At 58.6% G+C, this 26,998-nt stretch overlaps 1 protein-coding gene across 1 annotated transcript in view; it reads right to left on the reverse strand.

The window, feature by feature from the left end:
- Positions 1-668: 668 nt before the first annotated feature.
- LOC140422577 (uncharacterized) overlaps positions 669-26,998 on the reverse strand; it is a gene marked incomplete at its 5' end in the record, with an annotated part of 42,667 nt that continues 16,337 nt past the window's right edge. The window contains 3 exons of the mRNA XM_072507584.1: positions 669-901; positions 7,716-7,784; positions 21,727-21,857. Coding sequence (XP_072363685.1) covers positions 718-901; positions 7,716-7,784; positions 21,727-21,857 — 384 coding nt within the window. The remainder of the gene's footprint in view (positions 902-7,715; positions 7,785-21,726; positions 21,858-26,998) is intronic.

Raw genomic sequence — 26,998 nt, forward strand, 5'->3', positions numbered from 1 at the left:
CCCAGCACTCTGTCTTCCTGTTATTCCTTCCAAAATGAATCACCTCACACTTTTCTGCATTGAGAGGGTCTACGCTGGGGTTCTCTCGGAGGAGGCAGCCGTTCGTCGACTTTCTCGAGGAAAATTAAAATGTCGGCGCAAGTTTCATTCTTGAGAATCGATGGGCCGAATGGCCTCCTTCTGCACTGTAAATTCTATGATAAAACTATTAAGGGAGTAGGTGCAATATAGTTGAGGGATGTATAGAAGGGGTTGGGTGGGAAATGTCTAGTTTATGTTATTATTATTTTGTTTGTTATTGTAGTAAAAGTTTTGCAAATACTTTAATAAAAATATTTTTTTTAAAAACACGATTTATGCCGAGAATGTCCGGCACGAATTGGCGATCAATTGGACTTTATTTCTGATTTGACAATCAAACGTGTACAGGTAGAGGACCGAGTGATGCTGAATTCAATCCCCTCCGAAACCTCTCCCTCCATCCCCTCAAAACTCTTCCCCTCCGAAACCGCCTCCCCTCCCCTCCACCCCCACCACAAACTCTCCCTACTTCCCCTCTCAACTCTCTCCCTCCTCCCCCCCCTCGAAACACTCTGCCTCCTTCCCCTCGAAACCCTATCCCCCCCCTCTCTCCACCCCCCCTCTCTCCACCCCCCCCCCCCCCCCCCCCCCTCCCCCAGGAGCTCAGATCCCGGTCCTCGCTGTCCCCTCGGGGGTCTAACGCTCGGACTTGTTGAACTCCTCCAGGGCCCACTTCTTGTTGTCCAGCAGTTCCCGGAGGTGCCCGTACTCGGCCACCAGCTCCTCGAACTCCGTGCCCAGCATCTGGTACAGGCACAGGACCCCGCGGAGGGCGTCGGCGCTGGGTTGCTGCGTCGCAAGTTCCTCTGTCAGCAGAGACCTGGAGCGATACCAAAAACAACCTTAAACCAGCGTTGGGATTGTGTACAGTGGGAGTGAACGGGGAGGGGTTTGGGTCCATTGGGATTGTGTACAGAGGGAGTGAACGGGAAGGAGTTTGGGTCCATTGGGATTGTGTACAGTGAGAGTGAACGGGAAAGGGTTTGGGTCCATTGGGATTGTGAACAGTGGGAGTGAACGGGAAGGGGTTTGCGTCCATTGGGATTGTGTACAGTGGGAGTGAACGGGAAGGGGTTTGGGTCCATTGGGATTGTGTACTGTGGGAGTGAACGGGAAGGGGTTTGGGTCCATTGGGATTGTGCACAGTGGGAGTGAACGGGAAAGGGTTTGTGTCCATTGGGATTGTGTACAGTGGGAGTGAACGGGAAGGGGTTTGGGTCCATTGGGATTGTGTACAGTGGGAGTGAAAGGGAAGGGGTTTGGGTCCATTGGGATTGTGTACAGTGGGAGTGAACGGGAAGGGGTTTGGGTCCATTGGGATTGTGCACAGTGGGAGTGAACGGGAAGGGGTTTGGGTCCATTGGGATTGTGTACAGTGGGAGTGAACGGGAAGGGGTTTGAGTCCATTGGGATTGTGTAGAGTGGGAGTGAACGGGAAAGGGTTTGTGTCCATTGGGATTGTGTACAGTGGGAGTGAACGGGAAGGGGTTTGGTTCCATTGGGATTGTGTACAGTGAGAGTGAACGGGAAGGGGTTTGGGTCCATTGGGATTGTGAACAGTGGGAGTGAACGGGAAGGGGTTTGCGTCCATTGGGATTGTGTACAGTGGGAGTGAACGGGAAGGGGTTTGGGTCCATTGGGATTGTGTACTGTGGGAGTGAACGGGAAGGGGTTTGGGTCCATTGGGATTGTGTACTGTGGGAGTGAACGGGAAGGGGTTTGGGTCCATTGGGATTGTGCACAGTGGGAGTGAACGGGAAGGGGTTTGGGTCCATTGGGATTGTGTACAGTGGGAGTGAACGGGAAGGGGTTTGAGTCCATTGGGATTGTGTAGAGTGGGAGTGAACGGGAAAGGGTTTGTGTCCATTGGGATTGTGTACAGTGGGAGTGAACGGGAAGGGGTTTGGGTCCATTGGGATTGTGTACAGTGGGAGTGAACGGGAAGGGGTTTGGGTACATTTGGATTGTGCACAGTGGGAGTGAATGGGAAGGGGTTTGGGTCCATTGGAATTGTGTACAGTGGGAGTGAACGGGAAGGGGTTTGGGTCCATTGGGATTGTGTACAGTGGGAGTGAACGGGAAGGGGTTTGGGTCCATTGGGATTGTGTACAGTGGGAGTGAACGGGAAGGGGTTTGGGTACATTTGGATTGTGTACAGTGGGAGTGAACGGGAAGGGGTTTGGGTCCATTGGGATTCTGTACAGTGGGAGTGAAAGGGAAAGGGTTTGGGTCCATTGGGATTGTGTACAGTGGGAGTGAAAGGGAAGGGGTTTGGGTCCATTGGGATTGTGTACAGTGGGAGTGAACGGGAAAGGGTTTGGGTCCATTGGGATTGTGTACAGTGGGAGTGAACGGGAAGGGGTTTCGGTCCATTGGGATTGTGTACAGTGGGAGTGAACGGGAAGGGGTTTGGGTCCATTGGGATTGTGTACAGTGGGAGTGAACGGGAAGGGGTTTGGGTCCATTGGGATTGTGTACAGTGGGAGTGAACGGGAAGGGGTTTGGGTCCATTGGGATTGTGTACAGTGAGAGTGAACGGGAAAGGGTTTGGGTCCATTGGGATTGTGAACAGTGGGAGTGAACGGGAAGGGGTTTGCGTCCATTGGGATTGTGTACAGTGGGAGTGAACGGGAAGGGGTTTGGGTCCATTGGGATTGTGTACTGTGGGAGTGAACGGGAAGGGGTTTGGGTCCATTGGGATTGTGTACTGTGGGAGTGAACGGGAAGGGGTTTGGGTCCATTGGGATTGTGCACAGTGGGAGTGAACGGGAAGGGGTTTGGGTCCATTGGGATTGTGTACAGTGGGAGTGAACGGGAAGGGGTTTGAGTCCATTGGGATTGTGTAGAGTGGGAGTGAACGGGAAAGGGTTTGTGTCCATTGGGATTGTGTACAGTGGGAGTGAACGGGAAGGGGTTTGGGTCCATTGGGATTGTGTACAGTGGGAGTGAACGGGAAGGGGTTTGGGTACATTTGGTTTGTGCACAGTGGGAGTGAATGGGAAGGGGTTTGGGTCCATTGGAATTGTGTACAGTGGGAGTGAACGGGAAGGGGTTTGGGTCCATTGGGATTGTGTACAGTGGGAGTGAACGGGAAGGGGTTTGGGTCCATTGGGATTGTGTACAGTGGGAGTGAACGGGAAGGGGTTTGGGTACATTTGGATTGTGTACAGTGGGAGTGAACGGGAAGGGGTTTGGGTCCATTGGGATTGTGTACAGTGGGAGTGAAAGGGAAAGGGTTTGGGTCCATTGAGATTGTGTACAGTGGGAGTGAAAGGGAAGGGGTTTGGGTCCATTGGGATTGTGTACAGTGGGAGTGAACGGGAAAGGGTTTGGGTCCATTGGGATTGTGTACAGTGGGAGTGAACGGGAAGGGGTTTCGGTCCATTGGGATTGTGTACAGTGGGAGTGAACGGGAAGGGGTTTGGGTCCATTGGGATTGTGTACAGTGGGAGTGAACGGGAAGGGGTTTGGGTCCATTGGGATTGTGTACAGTGGGAGTGAACGGGAAGGGGTTTGGGTCCATTGGGGTTGTGTACAGTGGGAGTGAAAGGGAAGGGGTTTGGGTCCATTGGGATTGTGTACAGTGGGAGTGAACGGGAAGGGGTTTGGGTCCATTGGGATTGTGTACAGTGGGAGTGAACGGGAAGGGGTTTGGGTCCATTGGGATTGTGTACAGTGGGAGTGAACGGGAAGGGGTTTGGGTCCATTGGGATTGTGTACAGTAGCAGTGAACGGGAAGGGGTTTGGGTCTATTGGGATTGTGTACAGTGGGAGTGAAAGGGAAGGGGTTTGGGTCCATTGGGATTGTGTACAGTGGGAGTGAACGGGAAGGGGTTTGGGTCCATTGGGATTGTGTACTGTGGGAGGGAACGGGAAGGGGTTTGGGTCCATTGGGATTGTGTACAGTGGGAGTGAACGGGAAGGGGTTTGGGTCCATTGGGATTGTGTACAGCGGGAGTGAACAGGAAGGGGTTTGGATCCATTGGGATTGTGTTCAGTGGGTGTGAACGGGAAGGGGCTTGGGTCCATTGGGATTGTGCACAGTGGGAGTGAACGGGAAGGGGTTTGGGTCCATTGGGATTGTGTACAGTGGGAGTGAACGGGATGGGGTTTGGGTCCATTGGGATTGTGTACAGTGGGAGTGAACGGGAAGGGGCTTGGGTCCATTGAGATTGTGTACAGTGGGAGTGAACGGGAAGGGGTTTGGGTCCATTGGGATTGTGCACAGTGAGAGTGAACGGGAAGGGGTTTGGGTCCGTTGGGATTGTGTACAGTGTGAGTGAACGGGAAGGGGTTTGGGTCCATTGGGATTGTGTACAGTGGGAGTGAACGGGAAGGGGCTTGGGTCCATTGAGATTGTGTACAGTGGGAGTGAACGGGAAGGGGTTTGGGTCCATTGGGATTGTGTACAGTGGGAGTGAACGGGAAGGGGTTTGGGTCCATTGGGATTGTGTACAGTGGGAGTGAACGGGAAGGGGTTTGGGTCCATTGGGATTGTGTACAGTGGGAGTGAACGGGAAGGGGTTTGGGTCCATTGGGATTGTGTACAGTGGGAGTGAACGGGAAGGGGTTTGGGTCCATTGGGATTGTGTACAGTGGGAGTGAACGGGAAGGGGTTTGGGTCCATTGGGATTGTGTACAGTGGGAGTGAACGGGAAGGGGTTTGGGTCCATTGGGATTGTGCACAGTGGGAGTGAACGGGAAGGGGTTTGGCTCCATTGGGATTGTGCACAGTGGGAGTGAACGGGAAGGGGTTTGGGTCCATTGGGATTGTGTACAGTGGGAGTGAACGGGAAGGGGTTTGGCTCCATTGGGATTGTGTACTGTGGGAGGGAACGGGAAGGGGTTTGGGTCCATTGGGATTGTGTACAGTGGGAGTGAACGGGAAGGGGTTTGGCTCCATTGGGATTGTGCACAGTGGGAGTGAATGGGAAGGGGTTTGGGTCCATTGGGATTGTGTCCAGTGTGAGTGAACGGGAAGGGGTTTGGGTCCATTGGGATTGTGTACAGCGGGAGTGAACAGGAAGGGGTTTGGATCCATTGGGATTGTGTTCAGTGGGTGTGAACGGGAAGGGGCTTGGGTCCATTGGGATTGTGCACAGTGGGAGTGAACGGGAAGGGGTTTGGGTCCATTGGGATTGTGTACAGTGGGAGTGAACGGGATGGGGTTTGGGTCCATTGGGACTGTGTACAGTGGGGGTGAACGGGAAGGGGTTTGGGTCCATTGGGATTGTGTCCAATAGGAGTGAACGGGAAGGGGTTTGGGTCCATTGGGATTGTGTACAGTGGGAGTGAACGGGAAGGGGTTTGGGTCCATTGGGATTGTGCACAGTGGGAGTGAACGGGAAGGGGTTTGGCTCCATTGGGATTGTGCACAGTGGGAGTGAATGGGAAGGGGTTTGGGTCCATTGGGATTGTGTACAGTGGGAGTGAAAGGGAAGGGGTTTGGGTCCATTGGGATTGTGTACAGTGGGAGTGAACGGGAAGGGGTTTGGGTCCATTGATTGGGATTGTGTACAGTGGGAGTGAACGGGAAGGGGTGTGGATCAATTGGGATCGTGTACAGTGGGAGTGAACGGGAAGGGGTTTGGGTCCATTGGGATTGTGTCCAGTGGGAGTGAACGGGAAGGGGTTTGGGTCCATTGGGATTGTGTACAGTGGGAGTGAAAGGGAAGGGATTTGGGTCCATTGGGATTGTGTACAGTGGGAGTGAACGGGAAGGGGTTTGGGTCCATTGGGATTGTGTACAGTGGGAGTGAAAGGGAAGGGGTTTGGGTCCATTGGGATTGTGTACAGTGGGAGTGAACGGGAAGGGGTTTGGGTCCATTGGGATTGTGTACAGTGGGAGTGAACGGGAAGGGGTGTGGGTCCATTGGGATTGTGTACAGTGGGAGTGAACGGGAAGGGGTTTGGGTCCATTGATTGGGATTGTGTACAGTGGGAGTGAACGGGAAGGGGTGTGGATCAATTGGGATCGTGTACAGTGGGAGTGAACGGGAAGGGGTTTGGGTCCATTGGGATTGTGTCCAGTGGGAGTGAACGGGAAGGGGTTTGGGTCCATTGGGATTGTGTACAGTGGGAGTGAATGGGAAGGGGTTTGGGTCCATTGGGATTGTGTACAGTGGGAGTGAAAGGGAAGGGATTTGGGTCCATTGGGATTGTGTACAGTGGGAGTGAACGGGAAGGGGTTTGGGTCCATTGGGATTGTGTACAGTGGGAGTGAAAGGGAAGGGGTTTGGGTCCATTGGGATTGTGTACAGTGGGAGTGAACGGGAAGGGGTTTGGGTCCATTGGGATTGTGTACAGTGGGAGTGAACGGGAAGGGGTGTGGATCAATTGGGATCGTGTACAGTGGGAGTGAACGGGAAGGGGTTTGGGTCCATTGGGATTGTGTCCAGTGGGAGTGAACGGGAAGGGGTTTGGGTCCATTGGGATTGTGTACAGTGGGAGTGAATGGGAAGGGGTCTGGGTCCATTGGGATTGTGTACAGTGGGAGTGAAAGGGAAGGGGTTTGGGTCCATTGGGATTGTGTACAGTGGGAGTGAACGGGAAGGGGTTTGGGTCCATTGGGATTGTGTACAGTGGGAGTGAACGGGAAGGGGTTTGGGTCCATTGGGATTGTGTACAGTGGGAGGGAACGGGGAGGGGTTTGGGTCCATTGGGATTGTGTACAGTGGGAGTGAGTGGGAAGGGGTTTGGGTCCATTGGGATTGTGTACAGTGGGAGTGAAAGGGAAGGGGTTTGGGTCCATTGGGATTGTGTACAGTGGGAGTGAACGGGAAGGGGTTTGGGTCCATTGGGATTGTGTACAGTGGGAGTGAACGGGAAGGGGTGTGGATCAATTGGGATCGTGTACAGTGGGAGTGAACGGGAAGGGGTTTGGGTCTATTGGGATTGTGTCCAGTGGGAGTGAACGGGAAGGGGTTTGGGTCCATTGGGATTGTGTACAGTGGGAGTGAACGGGAAGGGGTTTGGTCCATTGGAATTGTGTAGTGGGAGTGATCGGGAAGGGGTTTGGCTCCATTGGGATTGTGTACAGTGGGAGTGAACTGGAAGGGGTTTGGGTCGATTGTGATTGTGTACAGTGGGAGTGAACGGGAAGGGGTTTGTGTCCATTGGGATTGTGTACACTGGGAGTGAACTGGAAGGGGTTTGGGTCCATTGGGATTGTGTACAGTGGGAGTGAACGGGAAGGGGTTTGGGTCCATTGGGATTGTGTTCAGTGGGGGTGAACGGGAAGGGGTTTGGGTCCATTGGGATTGTGTACAGTGGGAGTGAACGGGAAGGGGTTTGGGTCCATTGGGATGTGTACAGTGGGAGTGAACGGGAAGGGGTTTGGGTCCATTGGGATTGTGTACAGTGGGAGTGAACGGGAAGGGGTTTGGGTCCATTGGGATTGTGTACAGTGGGGGTGAACGGGAAGGGGTTTGGGTCCATTGGGATTGTGTACAGTGGGGGTGAACGGGAAGGGGTTTGGGTCCATTGGGATTGTGTACGGTGGGAGTGAATGGGAAGGGGTTGGGTCCATTGGGATTGTGTACAGTGGGAGTGATCGGGAAGGGGTTTGGGTCCATTGGGATTGTGTAGAGTGGGAGTGAACTGGAAGGGGTTTGGGTCCACAGGGAGGGACGTACCGAATTGTTCTATGAGCTTCCACTGTGTCCTGGTTGAATAGCTGGTGTCGAAGATCCAGTTTCATTAGCCTGGAGTAACAATTAGCATAGTTAGTACGAGCCAGACATTCCCCCAAATCCATCCAATCACTCGTCACCCCAAGCAAATCTCCCTCTTCCCTCTCCCCTCTCAATCTCCCCCACTCTTACCCTCTCAATCTCCCTCTCTGCTACTCCCTCATTTCAACATCCTTAATCGCCCTCTCCCCTACCCCCTCAATCTCCCTCTCCCCTACCCACTCCCTCTCCCCTACCCTCTCAATCTCCCCACTCTTACCCTCTCAATCTCCCTCTCTGCTACTCCTTCAATCTCCCTAATTCCAACCTCCTTAATCTCCCTCTCCCCTACCCCCTCAATCTCCCTCTCCCCTACCCACTCCCTCTCCCCTACCCACTCCCTCTCCCCTACCCCCTCAATCTCCCTCTCCCCTACTCCCTCAATCTCCCGCCCCCTACCCCTCAGTCTCCCTCTCTCCCTGCCCCTCAATCTCCCTCTTCCCTACCCCCTCAATCTTCCTCTGCCCTACCCCCTCAACCTCCCTCTCCCTGCCCCTCAATTTCCCTCCCCTGCTCCCTCAATCTACCTCTCCCTTACACCCTCAATCTCCCTCTCCCCTACCCCTCAATCTACCTCTCCCCTACCCCCTCAATCTCCCTCTCCCTGCCCCTCAATCGCCCTCCCCTACCCCCTCAATCTACCTCTCCCCATCCCCCTCAATCTACCTCTCCCCTATTCCCTCAATCTCGCTCTCCCCTACCCCTCAATCTCCCTCTCCCCTACCCCCTCAATCTCCCTCTCCCCTACCCCCTCAATCTCCCTATCCCCATCCCCCTCAATCTACCTCTCCCCTACACCCTCAATCTCCCTCTCCCCTACCCCTCAATCTACCTCTCCCCTACCCCTCAATCTACCGCCCCACCTCTCATTCTACGTCTCCCCATCCCCCTCAATCTACCTCTCCCCTACCCCCTCAATCTCCCTCTCCCCTACCCCCTCAATCTCCCTCTCCCCTACGCCCTCAATATACCTCTCCTCTACCCCCTTCATTCTCCCTCTCCCCTACCCTCAATCTACTTCTCCCCTACGCCCTCAATCTCCCTCCCCTACCCCCTTCATTCTCCCTCTCCCCTACCCCCTCAGTCTACCTCTCCCCTACCTCCTCAATCTACCTCTCCCCTACCCCCTCAACCTCTCCCCTACCCCCTCAATCTCCCTCTCCCCACCCCCTCAATCTCCCTCTCTCCTATCCCCACAATCTCCCTCCCCCTACCCCTCAGTCTCCCTCTCCCCTCAATCTCCCTCTCCCCTCAATCTTCCTCCCCTACCCCTCAGTCTCCCTCTCTCCTATCCCCTCAATCCTCTCTCTCTGAACCCCTCCCTCCCCAACCCACTTCTCCTATCCAACAACGCCCTCTCGAGATTTGCTACACCCCGTTCTTCCCTCATTTTACCCCCTCCCTACGCCCTCAATCTTCACCTTGGAGTTAGGTGGAAGGGAATGGGTTGGGGAGATGGGATGGGTGGGGAGATGGGGATGGGTTGGGGGAGGTGGGGATGGGTTGGGGAGATGGGGGATGGGTTAGGGGAGATGGGGATGGGTTGGGGGAGATGGGGATGGGTTGGGGGAGATGGGGATGGGTTGGGGAGATGGGATGGGTGGGGAGATGGGGATGGGTTGGGGGAGATGGGGATGGGTTGGGGGAGATGGGGATGGGTTGGGGGAGATGGGGATGGGTTGGGGAGATGGGGGATGGGTTGGGGAGATGGGGGATGGGTTAGGGGAGATGGGGATGGGTTGGGGGAGATGGGGGATCGGTTAGGGGAGATGGGGATGGGTTGGGGGAGATGGGGATGGGTTCGGGGAGATGGGGATGAGTTGGGGGAGATGGGGGATGGGTTGGGGAGATGGGGATGGGTTGGGGAGATGGGGGTGGGTTGGGGAGATGGGGATGGGTTGGGGAGATGGGGATGGGTTGGGGAGATGGGGGATGGGTTAGGGGAGATGGGGATGGGTTGGGGGAGATGGGGGATGGGTTAGGGGAGATGGGGGATGGGTTGGGGGAGATGGGGGAAGGGCAGGAGAGATGGGGATGGGTTTGCGGAGATGGGGATGGGTTGGGGGAGATGAGGATGGGTTGGGGGAGATGGGGGATGGGTTGGGGGAGATGGGGATGGGTTGGGGGAGATGGAGGATGGGTTGGGGGAGATGGGGATGGGTTGGAGGAGATGGGGGAGGAGTTGGGGATGGGTTGGGGGATATGGGGATGGGTTGGGGAGATGGAGGAATGGTTGGGGGAGATGGGGAGGGTTGGGGGAGATGGGGGTGGGTTGGGGGAGATGGGTTGGGGGAGATGGGGATGGGTTGGGGGAGATGGGGTGGGTTGGGGGAGATGGGGGTGGGTTGGGGGAGATGGGGGTGGGTTGGGGGAGATGGGGGTGGGTTGGGGGAGATGGGTTGGGGGAGATGGGGATGGGTTGGGGGAGATGGGGTGGGTTGGGGGAGATGGGGGTGGGTTGGGGGAGATGGGGATGGGTTGGGGGAGATGGGGATGGGTTGGGGAGATGGGGGGTGGGTTGGGGAGATGGGGATGCGTTGGGGGAGATGGGGATGGGTTGGGGGTGATGGGGGTGGGTTGGGGGAGATGGAGATGGGTTGTGGGAGATGGGTTGGGGAGATGGGGATGGGGAGATGGGGGTGGGTTGGGGGTGATGGGGGATGGGTTGGGGGAGATGGGGATGGGTTGGGGGAGATGGGGATGGGTTGGGGAGATGGGGGGTGGGTTGGGGAGATGGGGGCTGGGTTGGGGGAGATGGGGATGGGTTGGGGGAGATGGGGATGGGTTGGGGGAGATGGGGATGGGTTGGGGAGATGGGGGGTGGGTTGGGGGAGATGGGGGCTGGGTTGGGGGAGATGGGAGGGTTGGGGGAGATGGGAGGGTTGGGGGAGATGGGGGATGGGTTGGGGAGATGGGGGGTGGGTTGGGGAGATGGGGATGGGTTGGGGGAGATGGGGATGGGTTGGGGGAGATGGGGATGGGTTGGGGGAGATGGGTGATGGGTTGGGGGAGATGGGGATGAGTTGGGGGAGATGGGGATGGGTTGGGGGAGATGGGGATGGGTTGGGGGAGATGGGGATGGGTTGGGGGAGATGGGTGATGGGTTGGGGGAGATGGGGATGAGTTGGGGGAGATGGGGATGGGTTGTGGGAGATGGGTTGTGGGAGATGGGGATGGGCTGGGGAGATGGGGGTGGGTTGGGGGTGATGGGGGATGGGTTGGGGGTGGATTGGGGAGATGGGTTGGGGAGATGGGGATGGGTTGGGGGAGATGGGGATGTGTTGGGAGAGATGGGGATGAGCTGGGGGAGATGGGGATGGGTTGGGGAGATGGGGATGGGTTGGGGGACATGGGGGAGGGTTGGGGGAGATGGGGGAGGGGTTGGGGAGATGGGGATGGGTTGGGGGAGATGGGGATGGGTTGGGGGAGATGGGGATGGGTTGGGGGAGATGGGGATGGGTTGGGGGAGATGGGGATGGGTTGGGGAGATGGGGTTGGGTTGGGGAGATGGGTTGGGGGAGATGGGGTTGGGTTGGGGGAGATGGGGTTGGGTTGGGGGAGATGGGGATGGGTTGGGGAGATGGGGATGGGTTGGTGGAGATGGGGGATGGGTTGGCGGAGATGGGGGATGGGTGGGGGAGATGGGGATGTGTGGGGGAGATGGAGATGGATTGGGGGAGATGGGGATGGGTTGGGGGAGATGGGGATGGGTTGGGGGAGATGGGGATGGGTTGGGGAGATGGGGATGGGTTGGTGGAGATGGGGGATGGGTTGGCGGAGATGGGGGATGGGTGGGGGAGATGGGGATGTGTGGGGGAGATGGAGATGGATTGGGGGAGATGGGTTGGGGGAGATGGGTATGAGTTGGGGGAGATGGGGGATGAGTTGGGGGGTGGGTTTATGGAGATGGGTTTATGGAGATGGGGGATGGGTTGGGGAGATGGGGGATGGGTTGGGGAGATGGGGGATGGGTTGGGGGAGATGGGGATGGGTTGGGGGAGATGGGGATGGGTTGGGGGAGATGGGGGTGGGTTGGGGAGATGGGGGTGGGTTGGGGAGATGGGGTTGGGGGAGATGGGGACGGGTTGGGGGAGATGGGGGATGGGTTGGGGGAAATGGGGATGAGTTGGGGGAGATGGGGATGAGTTGGGGTTGGATTGGGGGAGATGGGGATGGGTTGGGGGAGATGGGGATGGGTTGGGGGAGATGGGGGATGGGTTGGGGGAGATGGGGTTGGGTTGGGGGAGATGGGTTGGGGGAGATGGGGGATGGGTTGGGGGAGATGGGTTGGGGGAGATGGGGGATGGGTTGGGGGAGATGGGGGATGGGTTGGGGTGATGGGGGATGGGTTGGGGTGATGGGTTGGGGAGATGGGGGATGGGTTGGGGAGATGGGGGTGGGTTGGTGGAGATGGGGATGGGTTGGGGAGATGGGGGTGGGTTGGGGAGATGGGGATGGGTTGGGGAGATGGGGATGGGTTGGGGAGATGGGGGTGGGTTGGGGTGATGGGGATGGGTTGGGGGGGATGGGTGGGGGAGATGGGGGATGGGTGGGGGAGATGGGGGATGGGTTGGGGAGATGGGGGATGGGTTGGGGGAGATGGGGATGGGTTGGGGGAGATGGGTATGGGTTGGGGGAGATGGGGGTGGGTTGGGGTAGATGGGGGTGGGTTGGGGGAGATGGGGGATGGGTTGGGGGAGATGGGGATGGGTTGGGGGAGATGGGGGATGGGTTGGGGGAGATGGGTATGAGTTGGGGGAGATGGGGATGAGTTGGGGTTGGATTGGGGGAGATGGGGATGGGTTGGGGGAGATGGGGGATGGGTTGGGGGAGATGGGGTTGGGTTGGGGGAGATGGGTTGGGGGAGATGGGGGATGGGTTGGGGGAGATGGGGGATGCGTTGGGGGAGATGGGGGATGGGTTGGGGGAGATGGGGGATGGGTTGGGAAGATGGGGATGGGTTGGGGGAGATGGGGATGGGTTGGGGGAGATGGGGATGGGTTGGGGGAGATGGGGATGAGTTGGGGGAGATGGGGATGGGTTGGGGGAGACAGGGGTGGGTTGGGGGAGATAGGGGTGGGTTGGGGGAGATGGGGGATGGGTTGGGGGAGATGGGGATGGGTTGGGGAGATGGGGATGGGTTGGGGGAGATGGGGGTGGGTTGGGGAGATGGGGATGGGTTGGGAAGATGGGGATGGGTTGGGGGAGATGGGGATGGGTTGGGGGAGATGGGGATGGGTTGGGGTGATGGGTTGGGGAGATGGGGGTGGGTTGGGGGAGATGGGGGTGGGTTGGGGAGATGGGGATGGGTTGGGGAGATGGGGATGGGTTGGGGAGATGGGGATGGGTTGGGGAGATGGGGATGGGTTGGGGGAGATGGGGGATGGGTTGGGGGAGATGGGGGATGGGTTGGGGGAGATGGGGGATGGGTTGGGGAGATGGGGATGGGTTTGGGAGATGGGTTGGGGGAGATGGGGATGGGTTGGGGGAGATAGGGGTGGGTTGGGGGAGATGGGGATGGGTTGGGGGAGATGAGGATGGGTTGGGGGAGATGGGGGGTAGGTTGGGGAGATGGGGATGGGTTGGGGGAGATGGGGATGGGTTGGGGGAGATGGGGATGGGTTGGGGAAGATGGGGATGAGTTTGGGGAGATGGGGATGGGTTGGGGGAGATAGGGGTGGGTTGGGGGAGATAGGGGTGGGTTGGGGGAGATGGGGATGGGTTGGGGGAGATGGGTTGGGGAGATGGGGATGGGTTGGGGGAGATGGGGGATGGGTTGGGGGAGATGGGGGATGGGTTGGGGAGATGGGGATGGGTTGGGGGAGATGGGGATGGGTTGGGGGAGATAGGGGTGGATTGGGGGAGATGGGGATGGGTTGGGGGAGATGAGGATGGGTTGGGGGAGATGGGGGGTAGGTTGGGGAGATGGGGATGGGTTGGGGGAGATGGGGTTGGGTTCGGGGAGATGGGGATGGGTTGGGGGAGATGGGGATGGGTTGGGGGAGATAGGGGTGGGTTGGGGGAGATGGGGATGGGTTGGGGGAGATGAAGATGGGTTGGGGGAGATGAGGATGGGTTGGGGGAGATGGGGATAGGTTGCGGGAGATAGGGGTGGGTTGGGGGAGATGGGGATGGGTTGGGGGAGATGAGGATGGGATGGGGGAGATGGGGATGGGTTGGGGGAGATGGGGGATGGGTTGGGGGAGATGGGGTTGGGTTGGGGGAGATGGGGATGGGTTGGGCGAGATGGGGATGGGTCGGGGGAGATGGGGATGGGTTGGGGGAGATGGGGATGGGTTGGGGGAGATGGGGATGGGTTGGGGAGATGGGGGATGGGTTGGGGGTGATGGGTTGGGGGTGATGGGGGTGGGTTGGGGGAGATGGAGATGGGTTGTGGGAGATGGGTCGGGGGAGATGGGGATGGGTTGGGGAGATGGGGGTGGGTTGGGGGTGATGGGGGATGGGTTGGGGGAGATGGGGATGGGTTGGGGGAGATGGGGATGGGTTGGGGAGATGGGGGGTGGGTTGGGGGAGATGGGGGCTGTGTTGGGGAGATGGGGATGGGTTGGGGAGATGGGGATGGGTTGGGGCAGATGGGGATGGGTTGGGGGAGATGGGTTGGGAGAGATGAGGATGAGCTGGGGGAGATGGGGATGAGCTGGGGGAGATGGGGATGGGTTGGGGGAGATGGGGATGGGTTGGGGGAGATGGGAGGGTTGGGGGAGATGGGGGAGGGGTTGGGGGAGATGGGGATGGGTTGGGGGAGATGGGGATGGGTTGGGGGAGATGGGGATGGGTTGGGGGAGATGGGGATGGGTTGGGGAGATGGGGTTGGGTTGGGGAGATGGGTTGGGGGAGATGGGGTTGGGTTGGGGGAGATGGGGATGGGTTGGGGAGATGGGGTTGGGTTGGGGGAGATGGGGATGGGTTGGGGGAGATGGGGGAAGGGCAGGAGAGATGGGGATGGGTTTGCGGAGATGGGGATGGGTTGGGGAGATGGGGATGGGTTGGTGGAGATGGGGGATGGGTTGGCGGAGATGGGGGATGGGTGGGGGAGATGGGGATGTGTGGGGGAGATGGAGATGGATTGGGGGAGATGGGGATGGGTTGGGGGAGATGGGGATGGGTGGGGGAGATGGGGTTGGGTTGGGGGAGTTGGGGATGGGTTGGGGAGATGGGGATGTGTTGGTGGAGATGGGGGATGGGTTGGCGGAGATGGGGGATGGGTGGGGGAGATGGGGATGTGTGGGGGAGATGGAGATGGATTGGGAGAGATGGGGATGGGTTGGGGGAGATGGGGGTGGGTTGGGGGAGATGGGGGATGGGTGGGGGAGATGGGGATGTGTGGGGGAGATGGAGATGGATTGGGGGAGATGGGGATGGGTTGGGGGAGATGGGGATGGGTTGGGGGAGATGGGGATGGGTTGGGGAGATGGGGTTGGGTTGGGGAGATGGGGGATGGGTTGGGGAGATGGGGGATGGGTTGGGGAGATGGGGGATGGGTTGGGGGAGATGGGGATGGGTTGGGGGAGATGGGGATGGGTTGGGGGAGATGGGGGTGGGTTGGGGAGATGGGGTGGGTTGGGGAGATGGGGTTGGGGGAGATGGGGACCGGTTGGGGGAGATGGGGGATGGGTTGGGGGAAATGGGGATGAGTTGGGGGAGATGGGGATGAGTTGGGGTTGGATTGGGGGAGATGGGGATGGGTTGGGGGAGATGGGGATGGGTTGGGGGAGATGGGGGATGGGTTGGGGGAGATGGGGTTGGGGGAGATGGGTTGGGGGAGATGGGGGATGGGTTGGGGGAGATGAGGATGGGTTGGGGGAGATGGGGGATGGGTTGGGGTGATGGGGGATGGGTTGGGGTGATGGGTTGGGGAGATGGGGGTGGGTTGGTGGAGATGGGGATGGGTTGGGGAGATGGGGGTGGGTTGGGGAGATGGGGATGGGTTGGGGAGATGGGGATGGGTTGGGGAGATGGGGATGGGTTGGGGAGATGGGGGTGGGTTGGGGAGATGGGGGTGGGTTGGGGAGATGGGGATGGGTTGGGGAGATGGGGGTGGGTTGGGGTGATGGGGATGGGTTGGGGGAGATGGGGGATGGGTGGGGGAGATGGGGGATGGGCGGGGGAGATGGGGGATGGGTTGGGGAGATGGGGGATGGGTTGGGGGAGATGGGGATGGGTTGGGGGAGATGGGTATGGGTTGGGGGAGATGGGGGTGGGTTGGGGGAGATGGGGGTGGGTTGGGGGAGATGGGGGATGGGTTGGGGGAGGGGTTGGGGGAGATGGGGATGGGTTGGGGGGGATGGGTTGGGGGAGATGGGGATGAGTTGGGGGAGATGGGGATGAGTTGGGGTTGGATTGGAGGAGATGGGGATGGGTTGGGGGAGATGGGGGATGGGTTGGGGGAGATGGGGTTGGGTTGGGGGAGATGGGTTGGGGGAGATGGGGGATGGGTTGGGGGAGATGGGGGATGGGTTGGGGAGATGGGGGATGGGTTGGGAAGATGGGGATGGGTTGGGGGAGATGGGGATGGGTTGGGGGAGATGGGGATGGGTTGGGGGAGATGGGGATGGGTTGGGGGAGATGGGGATGAGTTGGGGGAGATGGGGATGGGTTGGGGGAGATAGGGGTGGGTTGGGGGAGATAGGGGTGGGTTGGGGGAGATGGGGATGGGTTGGGGGAGATGGGGATGGGTTGGGGGAGATGGGGGATGGGTTGGGGAGATGGGGATGGGTTGGGGAGATGGGGGTGGGTTGGGGGAGATGGGGTTGGGTTCGGGGAGATGGGGATGGGTTGGGGGAGATGGGGATGGGTTGGGGGAGATAGGGGTGGGTTGGGGGAGATGGGGATGGGTTGGGGGAGATGAGGATGGGTTGGGGGAGATGGGGATGGGTTGGGGAGATGAGGATGGGTTGGGGGAGATGGGGATGGGTTGGGGGAGATGGGGGATGGGTTGGGGGAGATGGGGTTGGGTTGGGGGAGATGGGGATGGGTTGGGCGAGATGGGGCTGGGTTGGGGGAGATGGGGATGGGTTGGGGAGATGGGGTTGGGTTGGGGAGATGGGGGATGGGTTGGGGGAGATGGGGGATGGGTTGGGGGAGATGGGGATGGGTTGGGGGAGATGGGGATGGGTTGGGGGAGATGGGGATGGGTTGGGGGAGATCGGGATGGGTTGGGGGAGATGGGGATGGGTTGGGGGAGATGGGGATGGGTTGGGGGAGATGGGGATGGGTTGGGGGAGATGGGGATGGGTTGGAGGAGATGGGGGATGGGTTGGGGGAGATGGGGGAGGGTTGGGGAGATGGGGGATGGGTTGGGGAGATGGGGATGGGTTGGAGGAGATGGGGGATGGGTTGGGGGAGATGGGGTTGGGTTCGGGGAGATGGGGATGGGTTGGGGGAGATGGGGATGGGTTGGGGGAGATGGGGATGGGTTGGAGGAGATGGGGGATGGGTTGGGGGAGATGGGGATGGGTTGGGGGAGATAGGGGTGGGTTGGGGGAGATGTGGATGGGTTGGGGGAGATGAGGATGGGTTGGGGGAGATGGGGATGGGTTGGGGGAGATGAGGATGGGTTGGGGGAGATGGGGATGGGTTGGGGGAGATGGGGGATGGGTTGGGGGAGATGGGGTTGGGTTGGGGGAGATGGGGATGGGTTGGGGGAGATGGGGATGGGTTGGGGAGATGGGGTTGGGTTGGGGAGATGGGGGATGGGTTGGGGGAGATGGGGGATGGGTTGGGGGAGATGGGGATGGGTTGGGGAGATGGGGATGGGTTGGGGGAGATGGGGATGGGTTGGGGGAGATCGGGATGGGTTGGGGGAGATGGGGATGGGTTGGGGGAGATGGGGATGGGTTGGGGGAGATGGGGATGGGTTGGGGGAGATGGGGATGGGTTGGGGGAGATGGGGATGGGTTGGAGGAGATGGGGGATGGGTTGGGGGAGATGGGGGAGGGTTGGGGGAGATGGGGGATGGGTTGGGGAGATGGGGATGGGTTGGGGGACATGGGGGAGGATTGGGGGAGATGGGGGAGGGGTTGGGGAGATGGGAATGGGTTGTGGGAGATGGGGATGGGTTGGGGGAGATGGGGATGGGTTGAGGGAGATGGGGATGGGTTGGGGAGATGGGGATGGGCTGGGGAGATGGGGATGGGTTGGGGGAGATGGGTTGGGGAGATGGGGATGGGTTGGGGGAGATGGGGATGGGTTGGGGAGATGGGGATGGGTTGGGGAGCTGGGGGATGGGTGGGGGAGATGGGGATGTGTGGGGGAGATGGAGATGGATTGGGGGAGATGGGGATGGGTTGGGGGAGATGGGGATGGGTTGGGGGAGATGGGGATGGGTTGGGGAGATGGGGTTGAGTTTGGGGAGATGGGTTGGGGGAGATGGGGATGAGTTGGGGGAGATGGGGGATGAGTTGGGGGGTGGGTTTATGGAGATGGGGATGGGTTGGGGGAGATGGGGATGAGTTGGGGGAGATGGGGATGAGTTGGGGAAGATGGGGATGAGTGGGGGATGGGTTGGGGAGATGGGGGATGGGTTGGGGGAGATGGGGGATGGGTGGGGGAGATGGGGGATGGGTTGGGGAGATGGGGATGGGTTGGGGGAGATGGGGATGGGTTGGGGGAGATGGGGATGGGTTGGGGGAGATGGGGGTGGGTTGGGGAGATGGGGGTGGGTTGGGGAGATGGGGGTGGGTTGGGGAGATGGGGACGGGTTGGGGGAGATGGGGGATGGGTTGGGGGAAATGGGGATGAGTTGGGGGAGATGGGGATGAGTTGGGGTTGGATTGGGGGAGATAGGGATGGGTTGGGGGAGATGGGGATGGGTTGGGGGAGATGGGGGATGGGTTGGGGGAGATGGGGTTGGGTTGGGGAGATGGGTTGGGGGAGATGGGGGATGGGTTGGGGGAGATGGGGGATGGGTTGGGGTGATGGGGGATGGGTTGGGGTGATGGGTTGGGGAGATGGGGGATGGGTTGGGGAGATGGGGGTGGGTTGGTGGAGATGGGGATGGGTTGGGGAGATGGGGGTGGGTTGGGGAGATGGGGATGGGTTGGGGAGATGGGGATGGGTTGGGGGAGATGGGGGTGGGTTGGTGGAGATGGGGATGGGTTGGGGAGATGGGGGTGGGTTGGGGAGATGGGGATCGGTTGGGGAGATGTGGGTGGGTTGGGGAGATGGGGATGGGTTGGGGGGGATGGGTGGGGGAGATGGGGGATGGGTGGGGGAGATGGGGGATGGGTTGGGGAGATGGGGGATGGGTTGGGGAGATGGGGATGGGTTGGGGGAGATGGGTATGGGTTGGGGGAGATGGGGGTGGGTTGGGGGAGATGGGGGTGGGTTGGGGGAGGGGTTGGGGGAGATGGGGATGGGTTGGGGGAGATGGGGGATGGGTTGGGGGAGATGGGGATGAGTTGGGGGAGATGGGGATGAGTTGGGGTTGGATTGGGGGAGATGGGGATGGGTTGGGGGAGATGGGGGATGGGTTGGGGGAGATGGGGTTGAGTTGGGGGAGATGGGTTGGGGGAGATGGGGGATGGGTTGGGGGAGATGGGGGATGGGTTGGGAAGATGGGGATGGGTTGGGGGAGATGGGGATGGGTTGGGGGAGATGGGGATGGGTTGGGGGAGATGGGGATGAGTTGGGGGAGATGGGGTTGGGTTGGGGAGATGGGGGTGGGTTTGGGGGAGATGGGGTTGGGTTGGGGGAGATGGGTTGGGGGAGATGGGGGATGGGTTGGGGGAGATGGGGGATGGGTTGGGGAGATGGGGATGGGTTGGGGGAGATGGGGATGGGTTGGGGGAGATGGGGATGAGTTGGGGGAGATGGGGATGGGTTGGGGGAGATAGGGGTGGGTTGGGGGAGATAGGGGTGGGTTGGGGAGATAGGGGTGGGTTGGGGGAGATGGGGATGGGTTGGGGGAAATGGGGATGGGTTGGGGAGATGGGGATGGGTTGGGGGAGATGGGGGATGGGTTGGGGAGATGGGGATGGGTGGGGAGATGGGGTTGGGTTCGGGGAGATGGGGATGAGTGGGGGATGGGTTGGGGAGATGGGGGATGGGTTGGGGGAGATGGGGGATGGGTGGGGGAGATGGGGGATGGGTTGGGGAGATGGGGATGGGTTGGGGGAGATGGGGATGGGTTGGGGGAGATGGGGATGGGTTGGGGGAGATGGGGGTGGGTTGGGGAGATGGGGGTGGGTTGGGGAGATGGGGTTGGGGGAGATGGGGACGGGTTGGGGGAGATGGGGATGGGTTGGGGGAAATGGGGATGAGTTGGGGGAGATGGGGATGAGTTGGGGTTGGATTGGGGGAGATGGGGATGGGTTGGGGGAGATGGGGGATGGGTTGGGGGAGATGGGGTTGGGTTGGGGAGATGGGGGATGGGTTGGGGGAGATGGGGGATGGGTTGGGGTGATGGGGGAGGGTTGGGGTGATGGGTTGGGGGAGATGGGGGTGGGTTGGGGGAGATGGGGATGGGTTGGGGAGATGGGGATGGGTTGGTGGAGATGGGGATGGGTTGGGGGAGATGGGGATGGGTTGGGGAGATGGGGGTGGGTTGGGGAGATGGGGATGGGTTGGGGAGATGGGGGTGGGTTGGGGTGATGGGGATGGGTTGGGGGAGATGGAGATGGGTTGGGATGGGGATGGGTTGGGGAGATGGGGGTGGGTTGGGGAGATGGGGATGGGTTGGGGAGATGGGGGTGGGTTGGGGTGATGGGGATGGGTTGGGGGGGATGGGTGGGGGAGATGGGGGATGGGTGGGGGAGATGGGGGATGGGTTGGGGGAGATGGGGGATGGGTTGGGGAGATGGGGGATGGGTTGGGGAGATGGGGGTGGGTTGGGGTGATGGGGATGGGTTGGGGGGGATGGGTGGGGGAGATGGGGGATGGGTGGGGGAGATGGGGGATGGGTTGGGGAGATGGGGGATGGGTTGGGGAGATGGGGATGGGTTGGGGGAGATGGGTATGGGTTGGGGGAGATGGGGGTGGGTTGGGGGAGATGGGGGTGGGTTGGGGGAGATGGGGGATGGGTTGGGGGAGGGGTTGGGGGAGATGGGGATGGGTTGGGGGAGATGGGGGATGGGTTGGGGGAGATGGGGATGAGTTGGGGGAGATGGGGATGAGTTGGGGTTGGATTGGGGGAGATGGGGATGGGTTGGGGGAGATGGGGGATGGGTTGGGGGAGATGGGGTTGGGTTGGGGGAGATGGGTTGGGGGAGATGGGGGATGGGTTGGGGGAGATGGGGGATGGGTTGGGGAGATGGGGGATGGGTTGGGAAGATGGGGATGGGTTGGGGGAGATGGGGATGGGTTGGGGGAGATGGGGGATGGGTTGGGGGAGATGGGGGATGGGTTGGGGGAGATGGGGTTGGGTTGGGGGAGATGGGGATGGGTTGGGCGAGATGGGGATGGGTTGGGGGAGATGGGGATGGGTTGGGGAGATGGGGTTGGGTTGGGGAGATGGGGGATGGGTTGGGGGAGATGGGGGATGGGTGGGGAGATGGGGGGTGGGTTGGGGAGATGGGGTTGGGTTGGGGGAGATGGGGGGTGGGTTGGGGGAAATGGGGATGGGTTGGGGGAGATGGGGGATGGGTTGGGGGAGATGGGAATGGGTTGTAGGAGATGGGGGAGCGGGAGGGGGAGATGGGGATGGGTTGGGGGAGATGGGGGATGGGTGGGGAGATGGGGGGTGGGTTGGGGAGATGGGGTTGGGTTGGGGGAGATGGGGGGTGGGTTGGGGGAAATGGGGATGGGTTGGGGAGATGGGGATGGGTGGGGGAGATGGGGGATGGGTAGGGGGAGAAAAGGATGGGTTGGGGGAGATGGGGGGTAGGTTGGTGAGAGGGTGTTTCAGTGAGCTCTGGTACAATCCTTGACCCCGCTTTGCTGTGGTAATGTCTCCTACCCCAGTTTCACGAACATGGCCTTGTTCTTCAGCCTGAGGTACTCCTGCAGTTCCGTATCGAGGCCAGGCTGCGAACTCAGTCTGTGCCTCTCAATCAATTGCCTCAGTATCTCATAGGAGCGATAGAGAACCTGCGAAGGAGATGGTCGGGGATCGGAGAGAGTGAGACAGAGACAGACTCATTGCGCGAGGGAGAGAGAGTGAGATAGCGAGACAGAGAATGAGAGAGTGAGACAGAGAGTGAGAGAACGGGACGGAGAGTTAGACAGACACAGACTCATTGCGCGAGAGGCACAGAGAAGGAGAGAGAGAAAGAGAGCGAGACAGGACGAGAGAGAGTGGGAGAACGAGAGAGAGATAGAACGAGAGAGAGGCAAGGAACGAGACTGAGAGTGAGAGTGCGAGACAGAGAGTGAGAACGAGAGAGAGTGAGAACGAGACAGAGAGTGAGAGCGTGGGATAGTGAGACAGAGTGAGAGAATGAGACAGAGAACGAGACAGAGAGTGAGACAGAGAGTGAGAGAGAGAGAGAGAGAGTGAGACAGAGAGTGAGAGAGCGAGACAGAGAGTGAGAGAGCGAGACAGAGAGTGAGAGAGCGAGACAGAGAGTGAGAACGAGAGAGAGTGAGAACGAGACAGAGTAATTAGTGAGACAGAGAGTGAGAGAGCGAGACAGAGAGTGAGAGAGCGAGACAGAAAGTGAGAGAGTGAGACAGAGAGTGAGAACGAGACAGAGAGTGAGAGCGTGAGATAGTGAGACAGAGAAAGAGAGAGTGAAACAGTGAGTGAGAGACAGAGAGTGAGAGAGTGAGACAGTGAGTGAGAGAGCGAGACAGAGTGAGAGAGACAGAGTGAGAGAGTGACAGAGAGTGAGAACGAGACAGAGAGTGAGAGCGTGAGATAGTGAGACAGAGAAAGAGAGAGTGAAACAGTGAGTGAGAGACAGAGAGTGAGAGAGTGAGACAGTGAGTGAGAGAGCGAGACAGAGAGTGAGAGCGAGAGTGACAGACAGAGAGCGAGGGAGAGGCAGAGAGTGAGACAGAGAGTGAGAGCGAGAGTGACAGACAGAGAGCGAGGGAGAGGCAGAGAGTGAGACAGAGAGTGAGAGCGAGAGTGACAGACAGAGAGCGAGGGAGAGGCAGAGAGTGAGAGAGCGAGAGACAGTGAGTGAGAGAGCGAGACAGAGTGAGAGAGACAGAGAGTGAGATAGTGAGACAGTGAGTGAGACAGAGAGTGAGAGAGTGAGACAGAGTGAGAAAGCGACAGAGAGTGAGAGAGCGAGACAGAGAGTGAGACAGAGAGTGAGACAGAGAGTGAGACAGAGAGTGAGAGAGTGAGAGAGCGAGTGAGATAGTGAGACAGTGAGTGAGACAGAGAGTGAGAGAGTGAGACAGAGAGCGAGACAGAGAGTGAGAGAGCGAGACAGAGAGTGGGAGAGCGAGACAGAGAGTGAGAGAGTGAGACAGAGAGCGAGACAGAGAGTGAGAGAGTGAGACAGAGAGTGAGAGAGTGAGACAGAGTGAGAAAGCGACAGAGAGTGAGAGATCGAGACAGAGAGTGAGACAGAGAGTGAGACAGAGAGCGAGACAGAGAGTGAAACAGAGAGTGAGACAGAGAGTGAGACAGAGAGTGAGACAGAGAGTGAGAGAGCGAGTGAGAGAGCGAGTGAGATAGTGAGTGAGACAGAGAGTGAGAGAGTGAGACAGTGAGTGAGACAGAGAGTGAGAGAGTGAGACAGAGAGCGAGACAGAGAGTGAGAGAGCGAGACAGAGAGTGAGAGAGTGAGACAGAGTGAGAGAGCGAGACAGAGAGTGAGACAGTGAGTGAGAGAGCGAGACAGAGAGTGAGAGAGTGAGACAGAGTGAGAGAGTGAGACAGAGAGTGAGAGAGCGACAGAGAGTGAGAGAGCGAGACAGAGAGTGAGACAGAGAGTGAGACAGTGAGTGAGAAAGCGACAGAGAGTGAGAGAGCGAGACAGAGAGTGACAGAGCGGGACAGAGAGTTGAGAGCGAGACAGAGAGTGAGAACGAGACAGAGAATGAGAGAGTGAAACAGAGAGTGACAGAGCGGGACAGAGAGTTAGACAGACACAGACTCATTGCGCGAGGAGTACAGAGAAGGAGAGAGACAGGACGAGAGAGAGTGGGAGAACGAGAGAGAGAGATAGAACGAGAGAGAGGCAAGGAACGAGAGTGAGATGGAGAGATAGAGAGTGAGACAAAGAGTGTGAGAAGGAGAGACAGAGAGTGAGACAGAGAGACAGAGAGTGAGAGAGCGAGACAAAGAGTGTGAGAGCGAGACAGAGAGTGAGAGAGCGAGACAGAGAGTGAGAGAGCGAGACAGAGAGTGAGAGAGCGAGACAGAGAGTGAGAGAGTGAGTCAGAGAGTGAGACAGAGTGAGAGAGCGACAGAGAGTGAGAGTGAGACAGAGAGTGAGAGAGCGAGACAGAGAGTGAGACAGAGAGTGAGAGAGTGAGACAGAGAGTGAGAGAGCGACAGAGAGTGAGAGTGAGACAGAGAGTGAGAGAGTGAGACAGAGAGAGCGACAGAGAGTGAGAGAGCGAGACAGAGAGTGAGAGAGCGAGACAGAGAGTGAGACAGAGAGTGAGACAGAGAGTGAGAGAGCGAGACAGAGAGTGAGAGAGAGCGACAGAGAGTGAGAGTGAGACAGAGAGTGAGAGAGCGACAGAGAGTGAGAGTGAGACAGAGAGTGAGAGAGTGAGACAGAGAGAGCGACAGAGAGTGAGAGAGCGAGACAGAGAGTGAGACAGAGAGCGAGACAGAGAGTGAGACAGAGAGTGAGACAGAGAGTGAGAGAGCGAGACAGAGAGTGAGAGAGAGAGACAGAGAGTGAGACAGAGAGCGAGACAGAGAGTGAGAGAGCGAGACAGAGAGTGAGAGAGCGAGACAGAGAGTGAGAGAGCGAGACAGAGAGTGAGAGAGTGAGACAGAGAGTGAGACAGAGAGTGAGACAGAGAGTGAGAGAGCGAGACAGAGAGTGAGAGAGCGAGACAGAGAGTGAGAGAGCGACAGAGAGTGAGAGAGCGAGACAGAGAGTGAGAGAGCGAGACAGAGAGTGAGAGAGCGAGACAGAGAGTGAGAACGAGAGAGAGTGAGAACGAGACAGAGAGTAATTAGTGAGACAGAGAGTGAGAGAGCGAGACAGAGAGTGAGAGAGCGAGACAGAAAGTGAGAGAGTGAGACAGAGAGTGAGAACGAGACAGAGAGTGAGAGCGTGAGATAGTGAGACAGAGAAAGAGAGAGTGAAACAGTGAGTGAGAGACAGAGAGTGAGAGAGTGAGACAGTGAGTGAGAGAGCGAGACAGAGAGTGAGAGAGTGAGACAGTGAGTGAGAGAGCGAGACAGAGTGAGAGAGACAGAGAGTGAGAGAGTGACAGAGAGTGAGAACGAGACAGAGAGTGAGAGCGTGAGATAGTGAGACAGAGAAAGAGAGAGTGAAACAGTGAGTGAGAGACAGAGAGTGAGAGAGTGAGACAGTGAGTGAGAGAGCGAGACAGAGAGTGAGAGCGAGAGTGACAGACAGAGAGCGAGGGAGAGGCAGAGAGTGAGACAGAGAGTGAGAGCGAGAGTGACAGACAGAGAGCGAGGGAGAGGCAGAGAGTGAGACAGAGAGTGAGAGCGAGAGTGACAGACAGAGAGCGAGGGAGAGGCAGAGAGTGAGAGCGAGAGTGAGACAGAGAGCGAGGGAGAGGCAGAGAGTGAGAGAGCGAGAGACAGTGAGTGAGAGAGCGAGACAGAGTGAGAGAGACAGAGAGTGAGATAGTGAGACAGTGAGTGAGACAGAGAGTGAGAGAGTGAGACAGAGTGAGAAAGCGACAGAGAGTGAGAGAGCGAGACAGAGAGTGAGACAGAGAGTGAGAGAGTGAGACAGAGAGTGAGAGAGTGAGACAGAGAGTGAGAGAGTGAGACAGAGAGTGAGAGAGTGAGACAGAGAGTGAGAGAGCGAGACAGAGAGTGAGAGAGCGAGACAGAGAGTGAGAGAGCGAGACAGAGAGTGAGAGAGCGAGAGACAGTGAGTGAGAGAGCGAGACAGAGTGAGAGAGACAGAGAGCGAGATAGTGAGACAGTGAGTGAGACAGAGAGTGAGAGAGTGAGACAGAGTGAGAAAGCGACAGAGAGTGAGAGAGCGAGACAGAGAGTGAGACAGAGAGTGAGACAGAGAGCGAGACAGAGAGCGAGACAGAGAGTGAGACAGAGAGTGAGACAGAGAGTGAGACAGAGAGTGAGAGAGAGAGTGAGAGAGCGAGTGAGATAGTGAGACAGTGAGTGAGACAGAGAGTGAGAGAGTGAGACAGAGAGCGAGACAGAGAGTGAGAGAGCGAGACAGAGAGTGGGAGAGCGAGACAGAGAGTGAGAGAGTGAGACAGAGAGCGAGACAGAGAGTGAGAGAGCGAGACAGAGAGTGAGAGAGTGAGACAGTGAGTGAGAGAGCGAGACAGAGAGTGAGAGAGTGAGACAGAGTGAGAGAGTGAGACAGAGAGTGAGAGAGCGACAGAGAGTGAGAGAGCGAGACAGAGAGTGAGACAGTGAGTGAGAAAGCGACAGAGAGTGAGAGAGCGAGACAGAGAGTGACAGAGCGGGACAGAGAGTTGAGAGCGAGACAGAGAGTGAGAACGAGACAGAGAATGAGAGAGTGAAACAGAGAGTGACAGAGCGGGACAGAGAGTTAGACAGACACAGACTCATTGCGCGAGAAGTACAGAGAAGGAGAGAGACAGGACGAGAGAGAGTGGGAGAACGAGAGAGAGAGAGATAGAACGAGAGAGAGGCAAGGAACGAGAGTGAGATGGAGAGATAGAGAGTGAGACAAAGAGTGTGCGAAGGAGAGACAGAGAGTGAGACAGAGAGACAGAGAGTGAGAGAGCGAGACAAAGAGTGTGAGAGCGAGACAGAGAGTGAGAGAGCGAGACAGAGAGTGAGAGAGCGAGACAGAGAGTGAGAGAGCGAGACAGAGAGTGAGAGAGTGAGTCAGAGAGTGAGACAGAGTGAGAGAGCGACAGAGAGTGAGAGTGAGACAGAGAGTGAGAGAGCGAGACAGAGAGTGAGACAGAGAGTGAGAGAGTGAGACAGAGAGTGAGAGAGCGACAGAGAGTGAGAGTGAGACAGAGAGTGAGAGAGTGAGACAGAGAGAGCGACAGAGAGTGAGAGAGCGAGACAGAGAGTGAGAGAGCGAGACAGAGAGTGAGAGAGCGAGACAGAGAGTGAGAGAGAGCGACAGAGAGTGAGAGTGAGACAGAGAGTGAGAGAGCGA

The sequence above is a fragment of the Scyliorhinus torazame genome, chromosome 5, assembly GCF_047496885.1.
Source record: "Scyliorhinus torazame isolate Kashiwa2021f chromosome 5, sScyTor2.1, whole genome shotgun sequence".
Taxonomy (NCBI): Eukaryota; Metazoa; Chordata; class Chondrichthyes; order Carcharhiniformes; family Scyliorhinidae; genus Scyliorhinus; species Scyliorhinus torazame.